The 17863-nt window shown below is 44.1% G+C and overlaps 1 protein-coding gene across 2 annotated transcripts in view; it reads left to right on the plus strand.

Moving 5' to 3' along the window:
* Positions 1–17863, plus strand: part of CA10 (carbonic anhydrase 10 (inactive)) — a 489815-nt gene that overhangs the window by 77463 nt on the left and 394489 nt on the right. For both annotated transcript variants that reach the window (XM_086686946.1, XM_086686947.1), the window contains exon 3: positions 3440–3514. In XM_086686946.1, coding sequence (XP_086543072.1) covers positions 3440–3514 — 75 coding nt within the window. The remainder of the gene's footprint in view (positions 1–3439; positions 3515–17863) is intronic.

Consider the following 17863-nt stretch of genomic DNA (forward strand, 5'->3'; position numbering starts at 1 on the left):
ACCTTTAGGGAAAACAGTCTCCTCTGATCAGTATTCAACATGATGTTTTATCCTCACTCATTTAGCATATGTAAATAGTGCTATAAATAATGCCATTAGGTCAATGACTGTCAAGAAGGGCATGGTGAGATTGTTTTAATGAAAGATACTGCATTTGACACCAACTGGGTCGGGGTGGGCAGAGAATATGCTCTGTAACATATTTGACGGTTTCAGACAGTGATACGTTGCCCCATGTCCCAGCAGACATTCAAGTGAGTGGCAAATCTTTATTTATCTGAACTTACAAACTCCATGTTGTCTATGAACAGAATATCTCTCACATAGTTTTAGTATACCCTGTTTTTCGGCAGTGCAAATACTGTGTATATCAAGGGAAGATGGTACTTTATTTTGTTCTGAACTTTACCAAGAGTTGTTGAGTATTTTGGAAAATCAGACCACCAAGAGCAATGCCACCTGTGGATCGTGGCCTCCCAGATACAGTACCACCGTATTATTTGTTCCTGTTTCAATCAAGCATCCAACTTCTTCATTCTTCTGGTGCATAACAACCAAGTATTTATAAACTGAAATATATATTTTTTATTACAGATTATGCATTAATCCTTTGTATTACAGGTAAAGCATTACACTGTGTTGTTTTTTGAAATTATGTGTGTAAATTAACAATCAGCAAACTTTCTGTAAAGAGCCATATAGGAGATATTTTAAGTTTTGCGGGCCATTTGGTTTCTGTCACAATTATTCAACTCTGCCATTCTAGTGAGAAAGCAGCCATAGGCAATATGTAATAGGTGGGCATGTCTGTGTTTCAATAAAACTTTATTTATAGACACTGAAATTTCCATTTAATATAATTTTCACATGTCACAAGACATCCTTTTTTATTTTCTTAACTACTTAAAAATGCAAAACCATTCTTAGCACTTGACTGGTACCAAAACAGTCAGTGGGCCATCTTTGTTTAGTAGATGATCATTTACCAGTGTCCGTTTTAATGCGTCAGGCTCAAGCATGCACAAATATATATTATTTCGAATTACATTCATCTGTCCTTTACATTATAGCTAAAGCACTACGTTAGTTTTTGAAATGGATGTGTGTAAGTACTAGCAACAAAGGTTTTTGTAAAACAGCTTGGTAAAAATATTTAATATAAAACAGTTTTTAGTGCTGTGCAGATCTTTACTTGTAATGATAAATATATACAAGAGACTATGGTTTTCCCAACAACTACCTCTGAGAATAGAGAAAGAAGGCCATATTAAAAAGCAAGCAAGCAAAAGAAAGAGCAAGCAAGCTGCATTTATGGTTAAAATTGTTCAAGACAGGCAACAATCCTGATTGGATAAAATTTGGTGCCTTTTTATAAAACTCAGAAATTCTTGTCTTTTTTGGTAGGGAAAATCAATCCTGGCTTATCTGTAATGCAAAGCTGTTAGGTGATGTTTGCTATTCAATACTTCTGGGCTTTCAGATGTGTGTTATTTCTTCCAGGCTTGGGACATGCTTCATGTGCAGCAGAGTTGAGCTGAGGTTTAGTGAAATATCAGAGTTGTTTTTTCTTTCTTTCTTTCTTTCTTTCTTTCTTTCTTTCTTTCTTTCTTTGTAGAATGTACTGCCTATAAGTTTTATTTACTTATCATCAAGGCGAGCATTACAAAATGTTTCAAAAATGAGCCCCTGGGTCTGAGTACAGTAGGTGAATCTGATCTCATAGATTTCTGAGCCTTTGGCATTCCCTTCTTTCCCTCCCGTGAGCTGGGAAGGAGGGTAAGAGTGGATCTGACAATGTCAGGTCTCAGAGAAGGCATCAGAATTGTGCTGAACCTGAGAAGTGTCCTTTGTCCACCTACTTGGTAAACTTTCCAACCATGTAAGTCTTGATCTGGATTCTCAACTTGATCAGATGTAAAGATTTCCTGGCTGACTTCAAATCTCCTTGTCTTTGCCTAGTGACACAAATATGTGGAGTCTCTGTTAACTCTGTTGTCCTTGGCTGGACAAAGCCATTGCAGCCTCTGCTTTGAGGCCACTTCCTGCCTGCGGCCCCAGGACAGATGCACTGGCTTTCAACTCCCCTGCCTTTAGGGCTTCCTCCAGGGCTGTGGGAACATCTGAGTTCTCTATCCACTCCACCTGGAAGTGGGGTACTGGGTAACCCAGGGTACTTTGATGCATCCCAAAGCCCTAGATTTGTACTGGGTGACTTCCAAGGTGATACCTTTCCAGAGCCTTCAATAGGTTCTTTGTTCCTGTTCTGGTCGTGTCTGAAGACACCAAACCTCATTGTCAACTCCAGAAGGAGTTGGCTTCTCTTTCACTCATCCTGTGTTATAAACCCTTCTTCATCACAGAGCTGCAAGCCTCAGGGGCCTTAAGGTCATAGCAGAAAAAGTATCTTCACTCTGGGAAGACACTTGGATCTAAGCAATTGGAGCTCATATGGAAGATGAAGTTTAATTTGGCAAATCCTTTCTCTACACAAAACTGTGCTTTCAGACACATTGTCTTGTGTCATTATCTCTAACTCGGAATGATGAGTCTGAAGGAGCCTGAAAAAAAGAATAAGATTTAAAGAAAGGAAATAAAAGTCAAGGTTTAACATTTCTATTTACTTGCCAGATTACAAATATGGTTGAAATGACCTTATTTTCTTCCAGTGTGAAGGGAAGCTGAAATATGAATACTGTTCAGTAGTAAAGGGATCCACACAAGTCTGTATTATCTGCACTTTGGGTGTATACCCACATGTAATAGAATCGCCCCAATTCACCCACCATCTGTCATAAGGTCAGAGATTATCCTGAGATCACGTCAGCATGAGCTCACAGATCCCTATGCTCTGTCCCAGTTACTTGGGCTTTCCATTTTTTCTCTTCATGGTGTCAAAACCTCTCACCATGATTGTTTATATTCTTGTTTTCATTTTCCTGGAACCTGAGGAAAGCTGGCCAATTGCACCCTTCCCTCTTTTAGCCTAGCCCTTTTAGCAAATGCCTTATGCCCTCTCTGTTCCTAAGGGGTTTGTGCACATGGAGAGTTCTTTCCTGGCTTGTGCATGGGATCAGCCTCAATCTGAGTGGGGTGTGTGTGTGTGTGTGTGTGTGTGTGTGTGTACATGAGTGTAGGGGCAGGTGTGGAAAAGAGGTGATTCAGAGGTAGAGACAAGTGATGGGGGAATTCAGATAGGCTTAAATACATAATTACTGTCTACTTCTCTTCAATAGACCTCTCTTGAGTGCTTTGTATAAAAATGCAATGACAGTATATTTACAGGTTAATAATCTGTTTTAAAGAAAAGAAGAGGGAGGGATGCTGGATGGCTTGTGGGTAGAAAAGGAGTACTGTATGTCTATTCACCCTTCTTACGTGGCCAGGACCAAAGGATTGTCTGCTATTCTCTTAATCTCTCTTCCTCTCTTCCCCCTTTTAGCTCAACAGAATTCACCAAAAATCCATGAAGGCTGGTGGGCATACAAGGAGGTGGTCCAGGGAAGCTTTGTTCCAGGTAAAGACACATTTATTCTTGTCATTTTATTTTTAAGAAAAGAATTTGAATGAAATAGAATGTTATTTCCAGAATTTTGCATTTGCTACATGGCAGGAAAGGTATAGCCAGAAGCAGCAGCGTTCCTCTGCCACTTCAGGTGAATGCTCCATCCGGGGAAGGTTTGCTCAGGAGTGGCGGTTTAGGCAAGACCACCTTTTTCCATCTGAGCCTACCTGCCAAGGACTTTCCCTCTGCAGGTGGCTCTTCCAGGGAGAGGCCAGGGGAGGACAGAGTGTTGAAGCTCTGTCTGCTAGAGTTCGGTGAAGCGAGAAAGAGCCATCTTTGAACATTGATGAAACAAGAAGGCTGGAAAGGCTGACCATGACAGTGAGGCTTGCTGGGATGCATGCTGTCACTGATGTCACTTCAGTAGCATCTGTGGTCAGGACTTAGCACATTGAGCCAAGCACAGGCTAAAAATAACAGGCGGAGTGGATGCCGTCAGCATTGGGGGAAGAGAACTGAAGACAAGGCAGAGCCAGAAATTAAAGCCATGAGTCTAGTTTCGAAGGAAGGTGGAGAGTTCTCCTGTCTTCCCCACCACTCTCACCTCATCCTTCTGCTGTATCAGACTTCCGTGGGGAGAGAGGCGAGAGAAAGAGCAAGAATGGTAAGGAGAAGGATGGAGGGGAAGGCAGGTGAGATATGTCAACATATTTTAAACTGCTGAGATGTGGGAAGGTAAGAAAGAAAGCTCTTGAGAGAAGCGACTATGGAGCCCCCACTTAGGCCCTAAGAACAGAAAGCTCCAGTGTCAGTGGAGATCTTTGTAGTTGGTGGCAGGTGGGAAGAACAGTGCCCTGGTTCATTCTTGGCTGCTATATGGCCTGTGCCTGTTGTTCTGTAGAGTTCATTACATCACCTGTGCAGAGCTCAGCAAGTTGTTAAAGCCCTTGGAGCATCACTTTCTTGGTTGTGCCGTGGGACAGTAATACACGCTCTTGGGGCTTTCCAAGAAGAGGAAACAGCTTGGTGGGGGAGAGTGGGTGACCCACAAAAAAGCCAGCTGGCTGCCAAATAGCCTCATAAATTGATATTATTAACTGCACAAATTTACTCTGGTACACTTATCCCTTGGCCCAGTGGGCATAGAAACTGGTCTTGATTAATTCACCCAGAAACGATCAGGTTTCTAATAATAATCTTGGAACAACTTAATTGACACGTGCTATATTCATATGGTATGATATAGATACATGGCATTTTATCCATAACAACCGGAGACATCCCTTTCCAATGGAGTGCTTATTGTGTTTCTAAGGAATCTGCTTCCCATATTCGAGACATCCCAGAAGTTGTGTTTATAATGACACTCATGTGCTTTGTGATTATGGGCGTAGAGCCACAAAGGGCATTCCCTTCAGGTTATAATGAGTCCTGCTAAACTAATAATATCCTCTGTAGTGACTGAAGTGTTGATGGATAATATGGAAGAGGCGGTGCAAAGCTTTGCTCTTCTGCCCCACATTTTATTTTTGATGTTTTCCGCTCTGTTGACACATTCCTTCTCTACATGCTTGCAAGGTCCTCTTTTGATTTGGCAGTTGCTTCTCAGACAGCCACAGGAAAGAAGTTTTATCTTTCCTTTTACGTGTTGATTTAAAAAAGTCAAACTTCCCCTCATTTCCAGCTTTATATGAGATACAATGAATAAAACCTGCTATATGGTAAGCAGTAAGGTGCGGAGGTCTGAGAGTGGAATCTGGAGCCAGGCAGACCTGGCATTGAGTCTGGGTTCTATGGCTTCCTGTTGGTAGTTCTGTCAGCAAGTTGCCTGCCTACTCTCAGATCCTTGGGTTATCCATCTGTTAAAATGGAGATAAGGACTCAGTCAGCCTCATGAGGTTTTGTGAGGATTAAATTAGATAATGCAGATAAGGTGCTTATGGTAATGTGTGGTGCATGGTGTGAGGCAGGACATATCAGTTGTTCTTGATATAACTATTACTATTTTATCAGTAGCAATGTAGTTGGATATCTGATACTTCTCTGCTTCAGAAAAGGCAGAGAGCCATAAACTGGAAATATAATAATGCAAGTGAAGGTCTCTCATGATGCGTAGAACATGGGGGATGCTTAGTAATTGTTCCCGGGATGGGTGAACGCAACTGGTCTGGATGCAGTGGCCAACTGAGAAGTGACTTGATCATCCTTTGCATTGAATGATCTCAAAGCCCTTTGGCTTCCTGGTACAGAAGACTGGTAACTGATGATTTTACTTCCTAAACTTTGGGGCACTCCACTCTGGTAAAAAAAAGATAAGAGTCATGAGAATTTTTGAATTAAGTAATTGGACCTGAGGCCCTAACATCTGACAGACTCCAAATGACCTACTTTATCTAAATTGGTGCTTAGGGCAATAAAGAGACCCTTTATCTATTATTATCATTGCTGAATATAAGGTTGACAGTGTTCCTTGGTTTGCCACTGGGATTTTTTTTCATGGTATGGATGTGTGAAAGAAAAGAGAACTCTGTATGACGAGATGATTTGGACAAGTTTTATTGCCCTGTAAGCTCTTTACAAGAGTATCTAGAAATAATTGTCAGTTGGCATAACAGTTGTGAATCTGTGATTTCAACAGCTTGTGGTGCGTAGAAATATAGGACTTCTCTAAGAGTGGCAAGCCTGGGGTTGATTTAGCACAAGAATAACCCACTTCGGTCAGTTCAAAGCACCTATGGGGTAGGCTCCTAGTGCTGAGAACCATGTGTGGGGCTGTTGATAAAGAGGTAATGGGTACACAGTTATTATTCAAGGGTGAACCTACTATCTCAAGAGGAAGATAAGCCATAAACCCATGACTCAGTGTAACAAGGCCTCTAATAGGGTCTAGAGAACATGTAAAGGAGCCTATAAAGTGTTGTGATTCTGCCTGCCTGTTGACTAGTAGACTTCGTTTACCTGCTCAAATCCACACCTTCATCTAGCCTCACCCCTAACTACAGCCTACTTTGCAGGCAGAGCCCCGATTTGATTTGTGTTCACCCCTCCCAGACAGTCATGGCTCAGAAGGAGTCCTTCCCCAGCCCCAGAAAGTTACTCTTGATTAATATCTACCCCAATCATGGTGATTTCATATTATTCTTGAGACTGATGGATTTATACATCATGATGGCTAATTTCCTGCATCAGATTGGATGGTCTGCAGTACCAAGATACTTTGTCAAACACTATCCTTGATGTCTCCATGAAGATTTTTTTTAGATGAGATTACCATTTACAACAGTGGAGCTTAACTGAAGCAGACTACTCTCCCTAATGGCAGTGGGCCTCATCAAATCAGTTGAAGGCCTTGAGAGAAAAAGACTGAGGTTCCCCCAAGAAAGAGGGAATTATGCTTCTAGAACCTTTTGGCCTCAAACTACACCATCTCCTCTCTGGATGTCCAACCTGCCAGCCTGCCCTGCAAGTTACAGATCTGTCAGTGTCCACAATCAAATGAGCCAATTCCTTAGAATAAATCTCTCTTTACACATAGACACATACAGATGGGGTGCACGTACACACACACACACACACACACACACACACACACACACACTATTGGTTCTGTTTCTCTGGAAAACCCTGCCTGATTCACTAATATAAACATAAGCCTGTGGTAAACAATTCTACCCATGGTGGGGACAAAAGTTATACCAAAGATGGTAAAACAGAAACTTGGAATGAACCCAGATCTTGTATGGCTTACTTAGCATTAAATTAACCGTGGAATTGCCTCAACATTGATTTTCTTAAGTCAGATAACAGACTCCTTACTGTTGGAGCTGTTTTGAGTCAGGCTTTCTGTCACTTGCAGCCCAAAGCATTCTTCCAGATTCTGGATTCTCAGTGGAAAAGGAGGAGAAGGGGGAGGGGGACATCAGAGCAAATAGCACTGGCAGAGAGGGGTGGAAATGCACCATGCATACGGGCACTGTCTATAGGACAGAGCACACCATGGAGCTTGATATGTGAGGAGGCCAGAAGGGGGCCTGGCTATGGGACTCTGTGTTTTGTGTTCAAGAGCTTAGACACAGTCCCTTTAAAAGTAGAGGAATTATAAGACACCCCTAAGCTCTAGAGAGACACAGTGATGTGTATTTTAAAAAGCCAGCTATCAACAGGCACATGAAAAGATGCTCAACGTCGCTCCTCATCAGGGAAATACAAATCAAAACCACACTCAGATATCACCTCACACCAGTCAGAGTGGCCAAAATGAACAAATCAGGAGACTATAGATGCTGGAGAGGATGTGGAGAAACGGGAACCCTCTTGCACTGTTGGTGGGAATGCAAACTGGTGCAGCCACTCTGGAAAACAGTGTGGAAGTTCCTCAAAAAATTAAAAATAGACCTACCCTATGACCCAGCAGTAGCACTGCTAGGAATTTACCCAAGGGATACAGGAGTACTGATGCATAGGGGCACTTGTACCCCAATGTTTATAGCAGCACTCTCAACAATAGCCAAATTATGGAAAGAGCCTAAATGTCCATCAACTGATGAATGGATAAAGAAATTATGGTTTATATACACAATGGAGTACTATGTGGCAATGAGAAAGAATGAAATATGGCCCTTTGTAGCAACATGGATGGAACTGGAGAGTGTGATGCTAAGTGAAATAAGCCATACAGAGAAAGACAGATACCATATGTTTTCACTCTTATGTGGATCCTGAGAAACTTAACAGAGACCCATGGGGGAGGGGAAGGAAAAAAAAAGAGGTTAGAGTGGGAGAGAGCCAAAGCATAAGAGACTCTCAAAAACTGAGAACAAACTGAGGGTTGATGGGGCGTGGGAGGGAGGGGAGGGTGGGTGATGGGTATTGAGGAGGGCACCTTTTGGGATGAGCACTGGGTGTTGTATGGAAACCAATTTGACAATAAATTTCATTGTCATTTTTTCATTGAAAAAAAAATAAAAGTCAAGGAGAGGTAAAAAAAAATAAAAAAATCAAAAAATTTAAAAAAATAAAAAGCCAGCTATTGGGGCACACAGGTAGCTCAGTTGGTTAAGCACCTGACTCTTGGTTTTGGCTCAGATCATCATCTCAGGGTTATGGGATTGAGCCCTGTGTTAAGCTCCACACTGAGCATGGAGCCTACTTAACATCCTCTCTCAGAGTGCCTGGGCAGCTCAGTCAGTTGAGCATCTGGCTTAGGCTCAGGTCATGAACTCATGGATCATGAATTCGAGCCCCGTGTCAGGCTCTGTGCTGACAGCTCAGAGCCTGGAGCCTGCTTTGGATTCTGTGTCTCCCTCTCTCTCTGTTGTCTCATGCTTGCTCTCTCTCTCTCTCTCTCTCTCAAAAATAAAGATTTAAAAAAAAAAAAAAGGGGGCGCCTGGGTGGCGCAGTCGGTTAAGCGTCCGACTTCAGCCAGGTCACGATCTCGCGGTCTGTGAGTTCGAGCCCCGCGTTGGGCTCTGGGCTGATGGCTCAGAGCCTGGAGCCTGTTTCCGATTCTGTGTCTCCCTCTCTCTCTGCCCCTCCCCCGTTCATGCTCTGTCTCTCTCTGTCCCAAAAATAATAAACGTTAAAAAAAAAAAAAAAAAAAAACCTTGGGGCGCCTGGGTGGCGCAGTCGGTTAAGCGTCCGACTTCAGCCAGGTCACGATCTCGCGGTCTGTGAGTTCGAGCCCCGCGTTGGGCTCTGGGCTGATGGCTCAGAGCCTGGAGCCTGTTTCCGATTCTGTGTCTCCCTCTCTCTCTGCCCCTCCCCCGTTCATGCTCTGTCTCTCTCTGTCCCAAAAATAAATAAACGTTGAAAAAAAAAAAAAAAGATCCTGTGTTTCCCTCTCTCTCTGCCCTCCCCCTCCTCTAAAAAAAAAAAAAAAAAAAAAAAAACCCAGCTATGACTATAGTAATGGAGATGTATACTGTATTTTGAAAAGAATAGCAGAGGCAAAAGGATTCATGAGGTGATTTTGTTTTGTTTTTAATGTTTATTTTTGAGAGAGAGAGACAGTGTGTGAGCGGGGGGGTGGGGGGGGGGTGCAGAGAGAGAGGGAGACACAGTATCCAAAGCAGGCTCCAGGCTCTGAGCTGTCAGCACAGAGCCCATCACGGGGCTCGAACTCAAGAACTGTGAGATCATGACCTGAGCTGAAGTCAGACGCTCAACTGACTGAGCCACCCTAGCGCCTCAAGGTGGTTTCTTTCTTTCTTTCTTTCTTTTTTAATCATCCAGGCAAGAGATGGCAAGCACCTGTACTAATACTGTGAAATAAAAAAAAAAATCCTAAAAACAAAACCCCAAAACTGGGTTAATCATGTTATGGAAGGATTCAGCATAGGGTTTGTTTAGTGACATTTAAAGTATATCTCTCTTTCACACATGTAGATAACACATTTATCATTTAGCATAAATATACACATTTAACACATTTCAGAAAAATTTGTGCCAAATACTGTCTTTTCACATTCCATTTATCCAAAACAGTGGGGGAATCAGGCATTCTCTATGGAGGAGGCACTATGCTGGGACCTGGGGTTTTAAAAAAGAGATGCCCTCTGGGGCACCTGGGTGGCTCAGTCAGTTAGGCGTCTGACTCTTGATCATGGGTCAGGGCTTGATTTCATGGTTCTGGTCATTAGACTGAGCCTCGAGTTGGGCTCCATGCTGAGTATGGAGCCTGCCTGAGATTCATTCTCTCTCTCTCTCTCTCTCTCTCTCTCTCTCTCTCTCTCTGTCTCTCTCTCTCTCTGCCTCTTCCCTATTCATGCTCTCTCTCTCTCTCTCTCTCTCAATAAATAAATAAACATTTAAAAAAAAATAAAAAGGAGTTGGCCTCTAACTTCTTTCCATCTAGTGGGAGAGACAGTCACTAAAAGTACTAAGTAGCTTCTCACTCCCAACACCTGCTTCACATGGCAATGTTTGGATGGGAAGTTTCTTTTTCTCTGGTCAGACTAGGACATTAGAATCAAGGGGTTGCTTCCATTTTAAAGCTTTAAATCATGACACTGGGGGTATATATTTTTAGAATTTTATGAAACCCTGGAGCAGGTGAAGAACCTCTTTTCCATTTCACCACCTCCTAAGGGTCGCTCTCAGGTTGCTGAATGTGAGCTCTTGAACTCACTCATTCTGCGGTCTGTCTCTGGACGCCTGCTTTCAGCATGGCCATACTTGATTCTTGGTGGATAAAGACACAAAGAACATTCCACTGTGGCTTAAAGGAGCCGAGGATAGTGACAGAGAGAGAGAGAGAGAGAGAGAGAGAGAAATCTCCATCATGCTATAGCACTTCCAGGATTGCCATGGAGGGTGTCTGGGGCTACCCAGTTCAAGAAAGCACAGAGGGGACTTCCCAGCAGATGAAATGCCTGGACTGAGTCCCCAAGGGTAACATGTATGAATGATTCTGCTAGGGGAATAAGGGAAGAAATGGTGTTTCAGAAAGGGGAGGAGTCTGGGAAGAGAGGGGCTCACTGTGCAGATAGCTCAGGGGGAGTTAGGGCTGAGGAGGGCAGCAGGGGTCCAGTCATGGAAGGCCATACCAGCTGTCAGTGTAGATGCTACCCTAAAGGTTTTGGGGGGGCCAAGGGAGGGATGAAAACTAGTGCAAGCTTCAGAATGAGGGAGATGGGAGCTAAGATAGGAGCAGTGGGGGCTCTGAGGAGGGTCTAGCCTCCAGGGACAGGAGCCTCATGTCCTTTTACCCCTACCCCTCCAGAACATAGCACAGACGTTGCATACAGCCGGCGGGGGGGGGGACCTCCACGTTTGCTAAATCAACTTGGATCAGAACAGAGGAGTTACTGCTCCTTGAAGCCAGGTGGACAGCACCAGCAGCAGCATCAAAATAAACACAGCACGACAAACTATATGGGCTGTATGGGCTATAAAGGTGCATTGGGAAAACCTCCAGTTTCCCACGTGTGTCCCCTCCTCACATTTTACTGCTGACACTTCTGGTCACCAAATGTGTGGAGGTTTTTTTCGCACAGCAAGTAATTCTCCACAACGCCAACTGATTTTCTTTTAATTTTACTCAGTTGTAACACTTTCTACCTGGAGTTAGTGTCGGATCCCACAGCTTAAGGGCTCAGTCCCATGAGACTGCCACCACCCCACTGCAGATGCCAGTTACACATTGTATAGGTCCCCAGGTTACCCACAACTTCTGCCTGACTGGGCTACAAATCAGAAGTCCCCACCATCTCTTCTTCCAGTTCAATTAATTTGCTAGAGTGGCTCACCGAACTCAGGGAAACACTCACTTATATTTACCACTTTATTAAAGGATGTTATAAAGGATACAGATGAACAGCCAGTTGAAGAAATACACAGGGAGAGGAGCTTCTGTCCCTGTGGAGTTGGGGTGTGCACCCTCCTAGTACGTGAACGTGTTCACCAGCCTCGAAGCTCTCCAAACACCCCGCCATGGGGATTTTTATGGAGGCTTCATCAGGTGAGCACGATCGATTGCTAACTCTATTTCTAGTTGCCCTCCACATTATGGAGGAATTGGTGGGGTGGAGAAGCTGAAAATTCTAAGCTTCTAATCATGGCTTGGTCTTTCTGTTGACCAGCCCCCATCCAGAGGCCATCCAGGAACCCACCTTAATTGCCTCATTAGAACTGGAGATGCTCCTAGTGCTGGTATCTCTTGGGAATGTGGAAGGGTTTCAGGAGCCCTAGATGTGACAAATAGGCTTAGAGGTGTGTCCCAGGCAGAAGAGTGCACCTGCATAAAGTCTCAGAGGCATGCATGCGTGAGCATGGCGTGCATTAGAAACGGAGCAAACTTCACTGTGGCCTGAGTGTAGAGTGTCAGAGGCAAAGTGGTTTGAGACCGGAGGTGGTCAGGAGCCAGATCACACTTGGTTGGGCCACACTTCAAGTTTCTGCATGAGGATCCCAGAACAATGGAAGGAGAGTAAGCAGTTGTAAGCAATTCACTCTTCCTCGGAGATCCGGCAAGCACCAAGGAATCATGAAAGTGAGTTTCTAACTGTATGAATGATGAATAGAGAAACTCAAAGCTTCATTTCTGATCATGGGTGGGATTAGGAGGCTGCTTTGGCTCACTGGTAGAGCCAGATGGCTCACCATGGTCTGGTATATTCTTCAAAATCAAGTAGAGATGGTTCGCTCAGGACAGTAAAGTCTCCCAGCCTGCACAGCTTCCCACCTCTTCCTTGTTGGGGAGTTTTAAAACCTGAAGATTGTTAGAAGATGACAGTAATAATATCTGTTGCTGGCGTTACCTGTAGTTTAGCACTGATACCTAATTACCTGCGTTGTTCCAAATGGCCAGGTTTCTTGGCTTGGGAAAGGCTCCTATAGACATGGGTAAGGAACGTGAGCTCTCTTTTCTCCCTGCAGCCCTCCTAGGGAGGGAAGCTGGGTGGTGGGTGCTTGGTGACGTGGGGTGACCTGCCAGGGGTCACACCTGCCTCTTATTCCTCCATAGAGCAGATGGTGTCTATATTTGTTTTCTATTGCTGCATAGCCAATCACCATTCATCTAGGAGTTTAAATGTGTGTAAACAGACAGGTATTTTATTGTCTTGCAGTTTCCATGGGAGTTCAGGCATGGCTCAGCTAGGTCCTCTGCTCAGGGTCTTATAAGGCTGTGAAAGGTGTCAGTCCCGTTGCTTCTCATTTGGGACCAAGCTCACACAGATTCTGGGCAGAATTCAGTTGTTTGCAGTTGTAGGACTGATGCCCTCAGCTCCTGTAGGCTGGCCCGTCTCCGCGGTTCACAGCATGACCGACTGTTTGAAGGCCAAGAAGAAACTGTCTTGCTTTGAATCTCTCCTTTCTCCTCCGGGAAGGTTTGGACTCTCTTTTAAAAGTTAGACCTACCCAGGATACTCTCCTTATGCTGATGGAGGGCCTCATTCACATCTGCAGAGTCCCTTCATCTCTGACATAACACGTAACGTAGTCACAGGAGTGAAATTATTCACACAAATCCAATTCATGCTCAGGTGGTGTGTGCACCAGCAGGTGAGAATCTTGGGGGCCATCATGGAATTTGGCCCTACCACCTTGACCTTCATTCCTCTACATGGTAACCAGTACCGGGCTGTGCCCCTCATTCCTTCATATGTACGAGGCTGCTAAAATGCTCATTCTAAACCGATCACAGTTGAAGATGAAATAGACATTGTTCTAGGCTAACATCTCCAAAAGGAGAGGTGAGAAATAATATTTTTTGGATCAGATATTGTTTCTGTTGCCTTTCCATGAAGAGTATCCTCAGAAGAAAACCAAAGCTAGCTTCCCCCACCCCGCCTCTGATTTCTCAGCCAGTGCTTCTAGATTTATAATCAACGGAAAGTGTGAGGGAGACAGACGGAAGGATTTTATACAAGACTCCCAGGTTTCTGGCTTGGGCAACTTGCTGGAGGGTGGAATTGTTCCCCATTGCGGACACAGGAAAGAAGCAGTGAGGTGGGCAGGACAAGGCTCGTAGAGGCTCCCAGTGGACAACACCCCTCAGGGGCTCATCCAGGCGCCACCCCGAATTTCTCTCCAGCCATTCTCCCCCTGCTTTTATCTCCCCTGCCCTTCTATCCTCCAGCCGCAGACTCTGGCTTCTGATACTTCTCCCTACTCAGACCTCCGTCCTTGTGTTTGGCGAGCTTGCCTTTTGGCGGCTGGCTCAGACTCAGCATTTGCTTGCCACCATCTTCCCAAGCTCCCACTCCACTTCCAACTGACAGGCTCTGTTGACACCGGGGTCAGGTATTGCTCAGGCTTTCTCCCCTCAGGAATTCACTGCATGACCACGCCTGCCCCACTCAGTCTCCTGCAGAAGGGAAGAGGATGCCACAGCCCCTAAACGTTACCTGCCCTCCAGCATCCTTTAACACACCCCACTTGAGTATTGGATAAAGTCATTGCATTGGTTTCACATGACTGCCTTAACAAATTACACAAGCAGTGGCTCAAAATGACACAGTAATTATGTAATTATTAGCATTCTGGAGGTAGATATTCTAAAATCAAGCCCCTCTTGATATGTCACTTTGACATCAGTTTCTTTGCTACAAAAGTATGTGCACACCTTTTTGTTTGAGTGTAAAATTTCATTTTAATTTCTCTGAGGTAAAACTCGCATTTTACAGAGTCCTGGTTCCATATTGTTTGGTCAAGGGAAATAACCCTCTGCTATTGGAGGTAGTCGCTCCTTACTGTGTATGTTCGTGTTTTATCTGTTTCATTTGCTAGAGCGGGGAGTGGGTGAGTCCACACAGCAGTGCTCTCCCCTTGGACTCTGCTTTGGTCATTACCAATCTTCTTTCTTCTCTGGGTCCCGGAAGCAGCAGGAAGACTATGGGAAAGTGCTTACTGGCTTGGCTCATCCACTAACCAAACGTGTAATTTTAGGCAAGTCATTTAGTATCTCAGGCTCTTGATTTCCTCACGTATAAAATCACTGTGTTGGGCTGCATTAATTTCAGAGACCCATTCTGGCTCCAATATTCTCTGAGAGTTTGCTAATGTGTTAGAAGATTGGTTTGGGAGATACATTTAGCAGCATTAAGAAATAGAATATTGATTTCATTCACAGGATAATTTTATTATGTTCTCGGTATCAGTATTTTGAAATGGAGTCAGTGATGTAAGCGCGTCTGTCTAGATTTCTGATCTCTTGTCTCTACGAGAAAGCAAATAGAACTTAATGGATGAATTCTTCTCAGTATAGGAGGGTGATGTTATGCTGACTCACCCTCAATTATAAAAATACCTTCATTTATGTTTTTTTTCTCAGAAATTGGGATGTGTAGAGATTAAAATGTGCTCTGAGCTTGAAAGATGCCAGACACCCTGCGAGACACTGGGGCTACAAATAAGAATAATGCTCTTGAACTTAAGGAGTTCACAGATACGTTTAGAGGCAGGTGGCAAATCACAGGTTCCAGTTCAGCCTGGTAGGCGATGTGAGACTGGAGTGGAGAGACAAAGGAGAAAGTTTCCCCTAACTGTGCCTTCAGGTCAGAGAAGGCTTTGCAGATGAAGACGTCTCTTGAGATAGGTCTTAAAAGATATGGAAGAGTCTGCCAGGTGGACGCCATGGAAAAGGTCACTGCCGGTGGATTAAGCATAATGGAATCTGACCTGCCATTAAATAACAGATTGTAAACTTCTTGGGAGCAGTAAGCGTTTCTCTTTCTAGTCCTCTGTATGACAGCCCCTATTATTACCATACTTCAAAGCTGTGTGGTGGAAAGTGCATTGGACTCAGAAGATCACTCTTTGTGTTCCACTCCATTGTGAACCAGCTGTGTGATGTTTAGAAATCACCTAACTTCTCAGAGCCTCAGTTTACTCACTTGTAAAATAAGGACAATGAAACTTACGTCTCAAATACTTTTGTAAAAATAAAGTTACAGTAATTGGCCCCTTATCTGTAGAGAATGCAAGGTACTAGACCCCCAGTGGATGCCTGAAATGTAGGTTGTACCAAACCCTATATATACTGTGGTTTTTCTTATACATACATACCTACAATAAAATTTAAAAAAAATTTTTTTAATGTTCATTTATTTTTGAGAGAGAGAGTGAGACAGAGCGTGAGCAGGGGAGGGCCAGAGAGAGAGGGAGACACAGAATCTGAAGAAGGCTCCAGGCTCTGAGCCGTCAGCACAGAGACCGATGTGGGGCTCGAACCCAGGAACCGTGAGATCATGACCTGAGCCGAAGTCAGACGCTCAACCGACTCAGCCGCCCAGGCGTCCCGTACAATAAAATTTAATTTAGAGGCACCTGGGTGGCTCAGTCGGTTGAGCGTCAGACTTCGGCTCAGGACATGATCTCGTGGTTCATGAATTCAAGCCCCGCGTCGAGCTCTGTGCTGACAGCTGGGAGCTTGGAGCCTGCTTCCGATTCTGTGTCTCCCTCTCTCTCTGCCCCTACCCTGCTCATGCTCTGTCAATCCCTCTCTCAAAAATAAATAAACGTCAAAACAGTTTTTTGTTTAATTTACTTTATAAGTTAGGCACAGTAAGAGGTCAACAACAAACAGTAGTGAGTAATAAAATAGAATAATTATAATCATACATTATAATAAAAGTTATGTGCATGTGGTTTCTCTCCAAATATACTACTGTACTGAACTCATCCTTGTTCTTGTGATGAGGTGAAACGATAAAATGCCTACATGACGAGATGAAGCGAAGTAAATGTAGGCATGTGGTGTCGCATGATGCTATTGTGGATCTTTTGATGATAATTCAGAAGGCGGATCATTTGCTGTCGGACTGGGGTTGACCGCCAGTGAGTGAAACTGCAGAAAGCGAAACCGGGGGTAAGGAGGGAGCCCTGCGTATATTAGACCTAGAGGTGCCTTATAGACTCAGAAAGACTATAAAGGTATTGCTCTTGGTGTTATCGTAATTTTGCATTGGGCTTTTTACCTTTGCAAGGAAGGGCCCTGCTTGTACTACTGTTCTGCGTTCCTGTTCCTAACACATCGTTCTAATCCAGAAAGGCACGGTAAGCCTCTTGAAGACATGTTAGCACGTTGTGCAAACAGATACAACTTGAGCACAAGTATACATAAAGCTTGTATATATACTTCACCACGGAAGCCTGTTTGGTTGTAGCCATCATAGAAAGTGCTGCTGCCAGATGGGCTGTTGCACCAAGCCTTCTCAGAGGCACATGTCTTTCCTGGTGCCATGACACTGCTTCCTAGTCCAGTCAGCACAGATGGCTCTAGCCAGTCACCCACTTTGGAAATACTTCTGGAGCTTCAGGACCTACCCAGTTGGGAGTGGACCCAGGCAGGCTCCGTGGCAGTGGGCCACACTGGGTTCAGGCAGGAAGGGGTACTCTGTCTGTAGAGAATTTCAAACAAATGATGAATCCCACTGAAAGTTCGATCTGCTTTTCATTATCTTTGTGTGCTGAAAATTCTGGAGATGCCAGTGAGAAAATACTCCTCCTGAAAAAGTCATTTGTTGGCCTAAGCTCTAAACAATTCCTGTGGTTGCTGTTGTGTTTTAATAATATATGTGTGGTCTTCAGGTTAGCACGTCTTTGTTACTTACCCTTGAATGAGCACTGTATCCTACACGGAAGTTACTGGAGGAACCCTCAGTTACTCAATTAGCTTCTAACACACGGGGACGCACTGACATATGTTTGTTCCTAGACAACCGTCCCGAGGGTTCAGAATTGGTGGAGTTCACTGTTGGTGAGAAAGTCCCTGCCTCCGATCCCTGTCGTACTACATATTCCTGAATTTAAACAGTTGAACAGCAATAGCACTGTGCTTGTAAACACAAAGAAGCAGAACTTGAATTCCTTCAATTACGTCATTCTCTATGACTCTATGGAGTTTTTATTTGTACTTT

Source organism: Puma concolor, chromosome E1, assembly GCF_028749965.1.
Source record: "Puma concolor isolate L17-30 chromosome E1, mPumCon1.1.hap2, whole genome shotgun sequence".
Taxonomy (NCBI): domain Eukaryota; kingdom Metazoa; phylum Chordata; class Mammalia; order Carnivora; family Felidae; genus Puma; species Puma concolor.